The sequence below is a fragment of the Alligator sinensis genome, unplaced genomic scaffold (assembly GCF_000455745.1).
Source record: "Alligator sinensis unplaced genomic scaffold, ASM45574v1 scaffold215_1, whole genome shotgun sequence".
NCBI lineage: Eukaryota > Metazoa > Chordata > Crocodylia > Alligatoridae > Alligator > Alligator sinensis.
Window position 1 is genome coordinate 699,129 of NW_005842259.1, and position 15,645 is coordinate 714,773.

The window sequence follows — 15,645 nt, forward strand, 5'->3', positions numbered from 1 at the left end:
TAGTAGCAGCCTTGCAGATAATGCTGAAAAGAATTACTATGGCTAAAATACCTGAGACTTCCAAACAGAACAGCAGAGAAATTAAATAGAAATTTATCAGCTGTAAAGACAAAAACACAAACAGGAAAGAACTATAAAAAGTCACATGGAATTTATAACATTTCTTCTGCCAACAAAAATTTATTACATATTTCTTCACCCATACCAAACAGTGAAGACATAATTCATCAGATTGTCTAAATATTAAAAATATTTCACTAGCTTCTAAATTAAACCAAGTGATTGGAAGGAAGTCAGTTCACCCACGTTGCATTTGCAATCACAGATATGTTCACATGACCCCAACTAAGTGTGCAAGAGCATTCACCACTTCAATATCAAACAAAACCTTACAACCACCATAGCAAAGAGCAAAAGGCTGCTTCCTATGGGAGTTAATAGCTGATTGGCCATCTACTTCAGTGGCAATAAGACTCAGCATTAAGTTGAAAACTGAATTTATAGGGAATATTTAATGCATTGCTATTAGATGAAGGTTTAATTCTTACTGTTAGATTGTGTGGGAGACTGTACATGAAAATAATACTCTATTAAAATCTTTTTCTGATATGTAGAATTAGATATCAGCTTTCAAAGCAGACTTTCCCCAAACACTATTAACAATACATACATCTTGAAAATAACTATCAGTGACTGTTTAGTGACTTTTGTGAAATGACTAGTGGTTTCAGTGTGTTACCAGTGAACAGGTTATCATATCACAACCTACTGCAAATGGCAGCCCTAGTGAGGCTGAAGACTAAACTCCCTTTTTCCTGCCATAGAGACAGTCCCTTTACATGAGGAATGGAGCACATGGCATGAAACAACACATGCAAGAAGGTTTCACAGATACTTCCCAATACTGAACTTGTTCTGTTGTTAGGGAACTTCTCATTTTAATGCTGAAATTCAGTAAAACAATGTGTCAGTCTTGTTGTGGCCACTATGTTAAACATGAAGAAGCTACACAAGTAAGATGGACATATAGTTATGTTCTGACCTACAACAGTCATCTAGGATGAAGAGTTCATGGTTATAAATTCTGAAAAGAATGGAAAGCTCTGCAGCTGCATGCTTAACTTCCAAAAGACTGCAAAAAAAGGGGGGGGGGAGGATGGAGGGCAGCAAAAAGGTGCCATAATCATGCAACAGAAACCCAGGACATTATAGAAATAGGTCTTGTTTGACAGATGAAGGAGATGATGGGTGGGAGTTGAATTCATAAGGGGATAAAAAGTCACCACAATTGTCTCAGATATTTTGCTTCACAATAAGAAGATTCTCCAACTATAAAAATTAAGCCACAGTTTAGAAAACTATACTTGAGAGTGAGATAATCTTACAACACACTTATATACCACAGCACACGTGATGTGCAATCTTGTGTACGGTTCTGCAGGGAAGTACATACATTAAGAACATTCTTCTCCAAAAGACAAAACTTAATGAATACTTCACTTACCTATTGCATAAATTTGTGCTGTAATTTGGAGAGCAAATGGGAATCTATACATCATTCCTATTACTTGAACACTATGTTCATAACATAGCACAATATACTGTAAAAAGTTTTATATATGCATTTCTTCTAGATGATGTCATTAAAGTTTATCAGAGTATCTTGCTGTCATCTGATTAAACATCAACTGAAACTGCTGAAGGATTTCAGAATTGTTCCTAAAGCATAATGATGAAGGAGCACAATAAAACATCATTGTTCAACTGCAATACCCTTTAAGTTAATAATTAAAAATAATAAAGCCCACTTATCTTGAAACAATAAGCACAGCTGTCAAAAATAATAAAAATCAGAGCCAATTAACTGGAAAGTTAAGATAAATGCAGAAAGCTGTTAACATATATCTTACATGCATACAGTATCTATAAAATATATGGCAAGGCCATTTAACAAAAAAAAAATATCCTTCCCCTATCTATATACACACACCAAAAATGTCAGTCCAGTTCTGCCATAATAGATCCCTGATATTCTAGGAATTTGGTGTTGGAATATTAACCTTTCTGAAGTTTAAAACTTTCATGGACGATCCTATGGAATCTTAAGGGTCCTAACTTATAAGGCTATATACATATTATTAAAATTTCTTACTGGTTAGGGAGAAAAGTTAAAACAAGTTCTTAAAAACTAAGAACACAGTCCATTTCTGAGAATAGGTTAAGCAGTACATTTGATGGATAAAAGCAGATTCAATTTTATAAGAGTTAGGCTGTGAAAAACTGATTACAACGTTGTTGGGGGGGGGGGGGGGGGGGGGGGGGTTTGGGAGGGTTAAAGTTTGCATACCATCTGCTTCCACCCTACTGCTCCCTTTCTTCTCTATCTTTCTACAAGAAAGTTCTAAAGGGCAAGAATCTCTCTGATGAAGGCAAAGAGAATATTTATTCAGCATTAAAACACTTTTCACAAGTTTGTTTACAACTAACTGAGCCCCACAATTAGGCACTTTTCCTGTTGAAGGCTTTTCAAAGCTTTTTTTTTTTTTTTTTTTTTTTTTTTTTAAATCAAGGTGTCTGCTATTTGTTATCTCCTGGCTGAGAGGGTACGTGGTACAGACAACACCCTTCCCCCCACTTCTGTGTTATTGATATTACGTTGAAGGTAGGTATAGCCCTACAATAATTCAGTGGATGTAGAGTACTCCATTTTTATTTTCCCTATGGATATGATTTTCAGCCTGGTGTTCAGGTAGATTCTTTTGTTGTATTAATGGTACTCTTCTAAAGGGAACTTCCTTCCATTCACATCCTTTCTTTTCTATGTAGGACCAACTTCCCTGGAAAACTGTCTACACTCTGAATCTACCGCTCTGTGCCCGAACGTCTCAAGTTTTAGAATTACTTCATGTCCAAAACAATCACTGGCAAGTTTGGATTCACTTGGGAAATAACAGAGTGGGGCAGGAGGGGGAAAAAAAAGAGACAATGATGAGAAACACTGGCTAGTAGCTATGCTAGAACTTCAATTCAGACTTACTGGTGGGAGCATGCTGCAAGATAAGGGACTCAGCAGTGGAGATGTGCACACCTCTTCCCTACTGCAGTTCAGCAGTCAGAAAATAAATGTCTCATTTTGTTGAGAACCTCCTAACAAGTTACACAAAGGGAGGATTGGGCTCCCAACAGTATAGCTTATCAGGGCATAGAAGGAGTTAGAGGGCTCTGGGAACTACATAGAGCACCTGACAGGGTTTATTTCATTACTCTTTGGCTGACACACTTTGTGGTGCTTTGTCACTTACATCAATAAGTCTGTTGCATTTGTTCAAAACCTATGCATCCTAGAGTGCATCCTAGAATGCTTTTCCTGTGGATGCCTCTGGTTCTCCACTTACAGTACCTTGCAAGATGCTATACCTTGCCAGACTCCAACTGCAGCATTAGCTAAAACCTATTCAACTGCAGAGGGCAAAAAAAAGTAAGTAAACATTTCAATTCTTAAGAAATAAAAGAAGTGCTTAAGATATAATTTTAGCCATTAAGTTAAAACTGCCCACTTTCTCCCACTCAAGTGCCAAAAAAAAGTTTACTATTTACACAAATTGTCAACAGACTGAACTCAAAAACATGAACTGAGTGTACTTGACAAATCCCCAGTAACCAACCTTACTGTAATTTATGGTTACAGCAAGAAAAACAGATATAAGAAAGCCATACACAGTATTAAGGAGACTTTGCACTTTTCATCATGCCCAGCCCTTGGTAGTTCAGATGGGGTACTTGCAAGCAGGCAGGGTCATCATCAGTTGTTTGTGTAGGGATACCTCACAGATTTCACCATTCACTCTGAAGACAGGCGATTTGATGTGTGCTTTTTAGTTTCTTTGTTTTTAGAAGTCTTTAGGAGTTGCATCACTCGGAATCAGATAAGTCACTTTAAACAAAGCAAAGCATTAAGTGTGACAATTTATTTCGAATGTACTCCCCCCACAATACCACCCCACACCACACCATAAAAAGAAATACCTCTCTACTAAGAGGGAAAATGTTAGGATTCTCAAAAGAAATTAGACCTGCCCAGCATGAAAGTGTCAGCTCAGGTCAGATGGGGGGCAAACGGAACAAAAAAACCCAAACCTCAGCTGCAAGTATAAAAAATATTCACATTTAGAGTGGGTGTGGCTTCTTGTCAGCTTGCTCACTGTACAAGAGACCCTAAAAAAAGAAAACTCTTCCAGAGGTCTAGAAGAATCCTCTACCAACTCAGTGCTAGGTTGTTTACAAACCTTCTTCTGAAGCACCTGGGGGCAGTTCCCAAGCATGTGGGCTTATGGTTTGATCCGATAAGTCAGAACCTATGCTTTTTTGGCAAAAGCCCAATTGGGTGGTGCCTATCTCCCTCACTTCCAAATTAAGTGCTGTGCACTGCATAATCAGCAGTTCAGGAAGACGGAAGTCCCTCTTAGGGGAAAGGAGGAAGCAAGTTGCAGCAAGGGAAGTTTAGGTTAGATATCAGGAAAAAACTCTCTCACTAGGAGGGTAGTAAATCACTGGAACAGGTTGCCCAGAAAGGTTGTGGAATCTCCATTCTTGGAGGTTTTTAAGACCCAACTAGATAAAGCCTTGGCTGGGATGATCTAGTTGGGGCTGGTCCTGCTTTGAGCAGGGGGTTGGACTAGATGACCTCCTGAGGTCCCTTCTAACCCACATTTTCTGTGATTCTCTAAAGAGCAATATGTTTCATGGAACCCGCTGCTCACAGTTCAAAAATCTGCTTGCCCACAATAGAAGGAGAAGTACAGGATTTCTTTCCTTGCACCTCATTCCTGCATTTCTGAAAACTGCCCAGCGAAAGAACCTGCCACGATGTTTAAGTAATGTTTCAGAACAATGTACTTGCTGCACACTGGTTTACATAATGTGGTAATTAATCTGGGGTTCTCCCCACTTCTGCAGAAGGCAGGCCATTCCAATGCCTAAGAAGAGCACAGTGATGTCACGAGCTCTACCCAACTGGCATTGTTTTAACATGTAGGAGCAGAGGGAGTGGGAAAGGAATCATTTTACGATACTGTCCAGCAGCACCCAATTGTACAACCAATTCTAAAACTAAACTTGAAGTGACAGTACAAGCAAAAACAGGACACTTGGGCTATCTTTCCATTTAAAATGAAGATTACAATGGAAAGAAAAAGCCTGTCCAACCATCTAGACGGGTTCACTTTTATTCCCCTGAATGGAAGAATCCATTGTTTTGGATTAGCATCACCAAGCACTCTAGTTGTGTTAAAACAAAGTTGTAAAGATGGACGCTTCTTATGTTCTGGCAACACAATTGTTAGGAAAGGGCCTGATCCAGGTGTGTCACCAGAAGTGGATCTTTGTTATAGATGCAAAATGACAAAGCCTCCATACACACCATTTCTGGGAGTCTCTACAGGAGGCAGAGAGGTCTAAGAGACTAAAACAGGAACCCTAGCAATGAAAAGGGGTGTGTGCTTACAAGGGTCCATATCTGATTTCATATTTAGAGACAATGTTCTTGCATCTCCCCACTTCCTTGCGCAGTTCTGCCACCTCCGTCCTCAAAGCTGTATTCTCTTTCTCCAGAAAGGCTGCTCGGATTGTGATCTGGTTCTCTTTCAGCCGCCGAGCATCACGGGATCGCTTTGCTGCCACGTTGTTCTTCTTCCGCCTCGTCCAATATTTTTCATCCTGAAGGAAAGAAGGGATGCTAGTCCAATTGGCTTTGAAATGCTGAGCTGTCTCAAATAGATACCTTTCTGCCCCACCATAACAACCTGATTACTGCCCATAGATCACTACAGGACCTTGGGCAGCCATGGTTCAAATATTAACTGAAATTTAGGCAAAAGCATAACATAGGATTTTGGACTCCTGAGAGACTTTGGTTAAATCAAGGGTGCAAACTGATGTTAAATTAAACATGGGAACATTTCAGTTAGTAATCAAGAACAATTTCTTAACACTTAATTGTATCAGGCTTGGACATAGTTTTCCACTGAAAGCGATAGATGTTCTGTTGCCTCATTAACAAATGGACTAGGCAAAAGCATTGGCAAATACTCAGGTACTGAAAAATACATATATTCTGAGGAACACCTTGCACCACTGAAGAAGGGAAAAGACGGCATGGACAAGCTGTGACATAACAGTCTTTCTCCCTCTAATTTCTCTGTCCAGGGCTACAGATCACACCTGCCCAGTAACTGACTCACTTCACTGCACCAAGCTAGCAAAACTGCAGTAGCCTTCCTATCCACACAAGAATAGCAATCAGCCTACCTCAGACAATGCTCCCCACCCAATCCTGCAAGTATAGTACATTAGCTTTGCTCCAATTATTTAATAGATAAAAAAGAGCAATGCAAACTTTGAGCACAGCGTTATAACAAATAGTTACCTTTTGTTCATCTGGAACAAAAACCTTCTTGGCCTTTTTAATCATAGGCTGTGGTTTCAGGTCCTCTTCGGTAAACTTGTGCTTGCGGGGGTTGAAGAGCTCACCACCAGGCACACTGGAAAGCACTAAGTCAGCAGGATCAGGGTTAAAATTCACCTCAACCTCAACACAGTCTGGATCAATGGGACTGGGCGTATCTCTTTCATTCTGTGGAGGGGCCTCTGGCAAAGGCAGGAGAACATCACAATATGAGAACAAGAGTGATGAATCCATGCACCCATATGCACATCTCTGTTCACTGTCTTACCGTATGCAGTATTTAACTACCATCATTTAGCACACGCCTTAAGTATCCTGGGGGCCACCCACAACATGGTGCATCTCTTAAAAGAGGCAGTCACAGCCCTGCAGTGATGCTGAACAGTGGAAGAATAGAAGCTGTGGCAATGCGTGCCAGAGTAACATACAATGGGAGGAAAATGGCACAAAATATTAACCACTGTCCTAAACAAAAGCCTTATGCACTTTGCTACACATAAAAAATGCATTTCTCCCAGCAGAGTGAAATGAGAGAAATTCACAGAACTCTAGCTGCCTGCCATTTTCTGCCTTGGAAATTCCCATGGAAACATGAGCCTGTTCAGATATTCCTCTCACTCACTGTCTGGTCTTCAACAAACAAATCGCTTTAAAAAAAACCATGAAAAATCTCTGTGTACTATAGATCTATATAGTGTTCTTCCTCTTTGCTATATGGCAATGTCATAACAGATGGCCAGGCATAGAAGAAATTTGTACTGTGACAAAAATAGAGAGTTATAGTATGACCTTTAAGGACATTGAGATAAGCAGTGTGTTATAGCAATCTTATGGTTATATGGTGTATTTCATAGCAATGGATGGCAAAGTTTAGTGCCAATAAAGTAGTCAGATAAATTAATCTTTCCACCCATCAATAAAATTCAGCCACATCTAGGCTATGGCTATATCATGCAAGAATTTCAGAAAAGTAGGACCTCCTCTCCTATAACTAAAGTTTAACATAAAACATCAGACAAACATGGATGCTACACGTGAGCATCAGACAAGAAGCCAACTTACAGCTCCTGTTGTAAGAGCTTTTGCTTCATATTATATACTTATCTGCCAGGTTTCTATGGGGTGGGGGGTGTCAGAGCACAGGCCCCTTTATAAAGCCCACTCCCAGTATAGCAATGTACAGACTTATTGGCTACTATATGGCATTCAAGTGTAGGACTAACCTGAGATTCTAGGCTCCTTCCCAGAGCAGGAATCAGAAGGTAGTTGGATTGCTAGTACTAATGCAGGGTTTCTTTCTTTGGGTAAGGACACACACCACAATTACTGCAGAATAAATGACTCCCTGTTTTATTCCATAGAAATAGAAGAACAAACAGCTGTTCCAAACTACATGCCTTGCTGTTACTGTACCTGCCCATTAGGTGGCAGAGGAAATGGTTTACACTGGAAAAGAAAAGAGGCTTCTATGGGATGAAACAGACAAGAACAGTGGACACATGACACATTGTAGTAAAGTTACTGCACATTTTTCAAAGAGTAACTTTACGTTGGATTTGAGCAAGGCACTATGTAGTAGAGGTACACATCATATTTCCACTTCACTTTTGCTACATAGTAAATGGATCATTTGGCTGCATCCTGTCTCTTTCCATTGCTACCACAAGTGGTCAAGAAACTTCCAAACAGTCCCTGGAACTTCCAAGTACCAGTAGAAACAGCCTCTCTCTAAAAATTAAGATTTCATAATCTATGGAAATCTAACAAGAAAGCCTAACCCTCACAGTTCACTGGATGGATGTTAACGTAAATATAGATGCATCTAAATGGATTGAATCACTAATGGCTCACAAGTACTTATTTGAAACGATTAAATCTCCAAGCGTTACAACAGGTACTTTCACAAGAATTCCAGCACTAACCTAGAAAAAGCTGGAAGAACTGAAAAAGGAAGGCCATTTTCTGTTCATATTTCAGCTCTTCTGATATGAAAAGGAATAAGAAAGTTCGAGGTGGAAGGGGTGCAGGGGAGGGAGAAGGGGTGGAGGACAATTCAGTTTGAGTTCTGGGAGGTTTGTGCTACATCAGTACTTATTTTAGCTAGGCTGGTTCCTCAAGCTCTTGTATCAAGAGACAAAATCTGTGAACTGCTATATTGAATGTAAAGTAATTAAATGGCAATGGACAGGGGCATTTAGACATTTTGGAAATGAGAAAAAATATCTTCACCAAGATTGTCATGAACTGTCCCAGTGGATGAAACACTGTCAAAGGGACACAATTATATCATTTAAGCTGCTTTAGCTAACTCTGGCATGGCAATGATGCTTCTCCCCAGGTTGAGGTGATCTCTCTTTCCACATCACAACAGAAACCCCTCACACGGCCCCAGGTCATTTCACCCACCTGTACTAGAGGCTGCTTCCGACTGTTGGAAAACTGCAGTGGAAGAAGAGGATGATGGTGAGGCAGCAGATGCACTGGCACCCTCTTTTCCTTCCAGCTCAGCCACAGGCAAGAGGGGGTTCTGGTTCAAATCCAGATGGTTAGGGCTGGAAGGAATACCATTCTCCAGGAGAAACTCATCGAGATCCATGTACTCCAGGTGGAAAGACTCCCCATCATAAGGGATAGTTTTGTCCCAGATGGGAGGCATAAGGGAGGCAGAGACTGCCATAGTGCTGGCAGCTGCTGCTTCATCCTCCTCGAGTTTTTCCTTTTTCTCTTTATCTGAAAGATACAAGTTACAGTCAACGTACACTTTGCAGTTTAGAAAATTAAAGCAAGGTTAAAGGAACAGTAACAGTATATATTGGACTCCATCAGAGAAAGAAAGCCAGTAAGCTATTGTTCCCACTCCATGACATGCTCATGATATTGGTCGGCTCAGACAAACATTTACATGAAACCCATGCCTAACATGGAGTGCTTTTATTTTCCTGTAATGGCTGGACCACAAAGATTTACTAGTACAGGGTGTTTATAAAGTCCTTGTGAAACTTTAAACTTTAATAACTTTGGATATATACGTAACAGAAGCAAACTGTAAATGTCGATTGAAAGCATATTTCATTAAGTTTTTTAGCATAGTGTAAGGTATGCATAGAGTAAGAATCACAAATGCAATTCGTGAAATCACTCAGCAGCAATTGGAAAATGAGTTGGAAAAATCTAATTGAACAATGTATTATGATAGATGGCAGTTATATTGAAGTCTAGAAATTTGAGCTGTATTGTGTTAAAACTTAATGAATTATGCTTTCAATTGCTGTTTACAGTTTGCTTCTATCATGTGTACATCCAAAGTTATTAAAGTTTAAAGTTACACAAGGACTTTATAAACACCCTGTATACTAAAGTCTTGGAGATAACAGAGCTTTTAGCTCTGACAATGGAGACTTCAACTTTTAGAGTCAGAAAATGAATTAAAGACCTCTCCTACTGACAATCTACCCTAGTGTTGTTTAACTCAAGGGTGGCCAACCTGCAGCACCCATGCCCCAAATGGCATGGAAAGCCTCTGTGTGGGACACATGGTAGATTGGAGAGGGGACAGGCAGCACAGTAACATATAAGGCAGAAAGCAGAGCAGCAAATTGGGCAGGGGGAGGGGATCAGAGTGGCACTGGAGGTGGGGGGGAAGGGGGGCGGGGTGCAGGGCTATTTTGTAGCACATCTGCCAAAAAGAGTGGCACCCTGATCCGCAACACCATGACTCACCAGTGTTTAGATTTTGTTGCAGTGATTCTTTAAGGTAAGATGTTTGGGTTTTTTTTCTGGAAGACAAGGAGAGTAAGTGCAGAGGTAGGATTACAATGGAGGTCATTAAGAAAGCTTTGAAGGTAGTAAGGAAGTTTACTGTGGCATTGAAAAGATGCAGACAGAGATTAGGTACAAGCAAGGAAGAAAAGGGGTTTTCAGATTAGACTTGAAAACAGACAAGAGGCCTGTCTACATTAAAGACCTGAATGATCACAGTTTAAAATAATTTTTTTAAGCATTTGCTTTGTCCTCACACAGTGCAACCTCCAACTATTGGTGGAATTGTTAATTGTACACTGCTCAAAAACCTATACAATCTCCCCTTTGGGGAACTGTCTGATGCGAACCTGTAAAGTACATGGTGAGGTGTGAGTATTTGGAATTTCCCCCTAGAAACAGATGCAATTTGCTTTATTTACTATGTCATGAGGCATACACTGTACTAAAAGTGCATTTCTAACTGAATGCTTCATATTAGTACTGAGGCTCACAGGTGGTCTTGGGCAGAATCCCAGCAAAGAACTAGAAAAATGGACTCATGGACTGCTGTACTAATGACACTGCTTGGGAATTAAAGACTTATGTTCAAAACACTATGGTTTAACTGATGCTCAGTTCAAGTAAAATTTTGGGGTGAGAAGCATGCCCAATTACTGGCGAAGCAAGGGCACAATGGAGACCTGGGATGAAGAGTCACAGCTACATTTCTACTAGACCAAAGATATCTTCTTCTTCCTTCTCCTGAGGGGCTTGCTAAAACAACAGCATCTCATAAGAGCTCCTCAGTCAACAAACCTGCTCAGTAAAAAATAGTAATCCCAGGCAATTATTGCTTGATATATACATTTCAGGACTGAATGTCCAGAGTGGCCCGCTGGACTGAAAGAACAGACAGCAGTACAGGTTTATGTAGAAAATGTCATCTCAGGTGTAAAAATACCTCTGCAAGAGCACTCAAATATTGCAAACTGGCTTGTACTGTGAGACGGACAGAATCGCTGTTCTGATTTTATGCCACATAAACAATGTATAATATTTCAGGGATGTAAACTGTGCTAGATCAGATAGGAGCTTGGATGTTCAGACAGGCTGGCTGGTTAAGGGGTATGATGCCCATAGCTGAGAACATTAGACTGTTCCAAAGTGGATGGAATACAGCAGGGAGATCACCTTACTGCAATCACTTTACCATAATAATCATTAAATCCTGCTGAGACTTTTGGAGATCCTGTTCAAGGAAATTCCACTCTGATTATATTGACAGTTTGTCAACCATTGCCTTCACAATGGAAGGACAGAGGTGGTATGTGCCTTTTTAAGGCTCAAAGCAAACAGAAGGTTTCTGCTGAACAGAAACACCACTGCTATGCAAAAAACACCTCCTGCATTATTTCAACCAGCTGTACTTTGCTTCCAAAATAAATAAATAAATACGTGTAAAGAAGAAAATGGTTTCATTGTGAATGAACCAACCAAGCTAAGAATGTTTACCATCCAAAGCTTCAAGACTAGCAGCTAGCAGTCCTGACCCAGTATTAAATCACAAGCTTTTCAAGGACTCTTCATGTTAGGCACCATACAAGCGTAAGCACAAGTGGACCTAGATCCTAAATAGGGATCTGGGCATTAATGTGATCATAATTGCTTAGTTTTGTAAATCCCCTTTATTCTGACTGACAAGGTAAGAAACAGAAACTGTAGATTTTAAATCAACTTATTACACTGAAAAACATTTGAGATCTAGCCTTAAAAACAGCACCACCACAGAACAAGGAACACTGCTATCAAAACACACAGCATTTTTGTTATAATTTAACTAATATCGTGCCTCACAAAACAGCACAAGGGAGAAAGGAAAGCTGAAATGAGTTTTTAGTGTATCCAAGTCAGAGACCACAGTGCTCAAAGGTATCTGTAAGATGACATATCCAAGGAATATTGCTCCGTTTCAAACTGACACATTCTGTCTCCATGCAGAGCACACTGCTGCCATTTATGGTTCTCCTCTGCAGTCTCTGCTGCCTTTCACAACCAGTTAGGTCTGCAAAGTCACCCTGCTGTTTTCAAGCTCAACCTGCTTCCAGTCTGCTGCTTTTCCCTTGGCCAAACCAGGTCCCATCCTTTTTTCATCTAAGGAAAGGGTCTTCTCAATCTTTTTCTTTGGTATAAGCTGTGAAACAGACATGTACTAGATACCTAATATGCCTTCTTTTAGATATGCTCTATCATCCCTTCTAACAGCAATATTACGTCTGTGTGTGTCAAATGTGACATGGCATGTATGAAGATAAGCTGTTTTCAGCAACAGTAACATTTATGCCACTGAATTTTCCCCCCTGGATTTCTCTCTCTTCACTTGATCTTTGATTCCTGGTGAACAGCCTCATGGAAGGCACAATACATAATGGAGAGTAAAATGATTTTTTTTTTTATCACCTTGACCATGAAGGGATTTGCAGCATGGGATCCTTTAAATTAATTTGCTTCACAGATTTATAATGTAACCTGATGGTGACACTACAGTAACCCATAGATCATGCATAGGAGGGGTACCAGGGGGGGCGGCACATGCCCCCCCACCCCTGAGAGCAAGTGCTCCGGCTGGTAGGAGGCACACAGAGCACTTGTGCCCCTCCTGAAATTGGCTCTGCTGGCAGCAGCGGCAGTGCCGGCACTTCCGCCACTGCCAAGCTCGGCAACTGGCTGCTGGGGGACCCCTCTCGCTGGCTGGCCGCTGGAGGACCTCCCCACCCCCAGGTTGTGCCTCACTGGTGCCCCCCCAGACTCAGGAGGCACCAGTCACCCATGCAGTAACCTACAGTGCCCTGCTTGCAGAGATCCAAGGTCACCCTAATAAATTGGGCTCTACAACTGAAACCAATGGTCCTTACCGAGCCAGATACCACTTCAGGTTTAGTCTAGTCCTACTGCCCCCAGGGGAAAGTGGACTGATTCATGAATTTGAGGTTAACATACAGTTCAATTCCAAAAGCCTATGCCAGGGCTATCCACATGCAGCCTGCAAGGGGTTAAGGTGAAGCAGGCAACCCCTGGGCCACATAGGCATGCAGTGCAGGGGGAGGGTAGAGTGGCACCCACAGGAGTGCAGCAGCAGAGGGGTACCTACAGAGGCACACAGTGCAGCAGGTGGAAGGGTAAGGGGGGCATTTCTTAGCTTGATATGACCCATGGGTGTGCAACCCCTGGCTGCTTACAAATTAGACAACACTGGCCTAAACCACTCAGCATATACCACTGATATGCTGAGTGTTTCTACATTTTTAGCTTTTTGATTTTTTGGATGCTATTTATTCATAACTGTATTTAGCAGTCAGTGGGAAGTGAGCAGACATTTTTGTGCTTCTTCTCTAGAGCCAGTCTTTCTGCCACAACACATACATAGGTAGGTTACAAGGAGGTCCGCAGCTCAGGCATGATTTTGGTCACAAGAATGTCTGGGACTGGCTGCAGAAGACTGTTCCCACTCACTGAAAGTGGAAAAAACAATGGCGTTTCTACAGAAAAAGTCACAGTCCAGAAAGGATCCGATGCTCTGCTGTGCTTTTCCCAGGGTAGAGGAGGGGAATTCTGGGTGTCCCATTGATGTTTAGTACCACCAGTGTAATCCATTTCCCAACAGCAGTTCCACAGGTTCCCTGATCCCTATCACTGTGATGCTCATTGATGAACTTATCCCCACCTCCCACACCACCATTTTATAGGGTACACTGGTGATGCCGGCAACACTTTATGACTGAAGTGTGACAGCCCATTGTAAAAGGGGCAGGATGGCTTTCAATTGTTATTCTCTGTCTTACTGAATTTGTTGTTAGGCTCTTAGTTTTACCCTTGCCTTGGTCAGGGCTGCAACTGACATACAGACTGGCTAGATGCTAGAACGCCTTCGCATACAGCAAAGGTTTTTCAGTTGATGAGATCCAGTCCAAGGTGAATTCCATCACTACCCATACCACTCAGGAAGATTAGGAAGTCTCCCTTGAGCCAGCTAGCTACATAATTACATGGCAGCTTAGTTGCAGAAGGCTGTCTCCATACTAGTGCATAGCCTACACAAAGCATGTGGTGCATCTCAAATAAGTAGCTGCTGATGACAAGAGAGATGATATTACCCAAGAAGAACACAGGCCATTATAGACAAACAACAGATGTCCCAGACCCAGGCCCTGCAGTACGTTCAAGACAGGGAGCAAAAACAACTTTTGCCCAGAAACGGTGAAGCTGCAGCAACGTCAACACCTCGGCTGTCTGGTGCTGTTTACATTCAACTAGTGAGAGCAGAAGCTTCCTTAAGGCTTCTTCCGAGATACTGGAACTAAAACAGCACTGCCAAACCTTTTAACCATCAGCAGCAGCTGGATGAGAATGGTTTGGAGTCTTTAAAGTTTCTTTATTTTTAATAGGATGTGGACAGACCAAAAAGGACAGAAGCACAACTTCTGCTGCCTAGAAGAGCTGCCAAAGCCTGACGTAACTGGGAAGGTCACCAAGGCAACGCAGACAGAGGCGAGTCCATAGAGGACTTTAAAAGCTAGAGGTATTTAAACTCCATCTCAAAATGAACAGGAAAGATTCTCAGGAGCCAATGGCCGGAGGCAGCAGAATCAAACCCTGAAGAGCAGGAGGTACATGCAGGGGGAGGAAGGCAGCCGATATTTTAAAACTCATAGGAAGGGATGGTTGTGCTCAAATCCTCAAGTTCCAGTTCCACAAGCCACCCCTGCCTCCATGCAGGCAACAGGCTGCCTGTCCCTCCTCAGGGCAAGGGCCGGGTGTCTCCTGCTGAGCTACCAGATTGGCTTCAGCTACTGCAATATTGCACCTTTCTGAGGGGGCAAGAGGGGACGTTCCCCCTGCTCCCACCAGGCTTCTGCTGTGGGTCTGGGAGGAGCGGGGGCACATGTCACCTTGCAGCAGCCTTAGGGGTGTTGGCTGCAGCCGTGCTGGCCTAAGGACACAGGCAGACAAGCCTCGGGGAAATGTGACCTCTTTTAAGACGCTCCCGTGCCTGAAGGTGTTTGTGCCGGAAAGCTTGCAGAGAACAGTTTTTCCAACTACTCGGTTGGTCTAATAAGAGAGATCACATCTACCCACAAAGCCCTGTCTACCTTGCAGCAGCAAGGACCCAGACAGCCCCGGGAGCCGCCATGGAGGCGGGAGCGGCATTACAGGGGCGTCCGCGGGGACCACCACCGCCGCGCAGGCGCACCCCGCACCCCCCCTACTACTACTCAGGCGCCTGCGCACTAGCGCCGCGTAGAACCCTCTTCCCACCCCACCTCCGCGAGCGGCCCCCGGCCCAGAGCGCGCGGCAGGTGCGGCGTCCCATGACGCCGAGGGGGCGGGACCTACGAGCGTCGCGCTCACCTGGGTTGACCCCGGCGAGGCCCCGCCCCCGCCCC

General features: G+C 42.5%; 1 protein-coding gene across 4 annotated transcripts in view; it reads right to left on the reverse strand.

Annotated features, from left to right (window-relative positions):
* Positions 1-2,533: 2,533 nt before the first annotated feature.
* The window catches only part of TEF (TEF, PAR bZIP transcription factor), an 18,961-nt gene continuing 5,849 nt past the window's right edge, over positions 2,534-15,645 (reverse strand). Inside the window, exons 2-6 of one of the 4 annotated variants that reach the window (XM_025208915.1) lie at positions 8,870-9,193; positions 7,687-7,761; positions 6,425-6,549; positions 5,504-5,715; positions 2,534-3,934 (exon numbers count right to left, since the gene is read on the reverse strand). In XM_025208915.1, coding sequence (XP_025064700.1) covers positions 3,913-3,934; positions 5,504-5,715; positions 6,425-6,549; positions 7,687-7,761; positions 8,870-9,140 — 705 coding nt within the window. In that variant the 5' untranslated portion in view covers positions 9,141-9,193 and the 3' untranslated portion in view covers positions 2,534-3,912. Of the gene's footprint in view, positions 3,935-5,503; positions 5,716-6,424; positions 6,646-7,686; positions 7,762-8,869; positions 9,194-15,645 lie in introns of all 4 variants that reach the window. The other 3 variants (XM_025208913.1, XM_025208917.1, XM_025208914.1) reach the window with 3 other exon arrangements.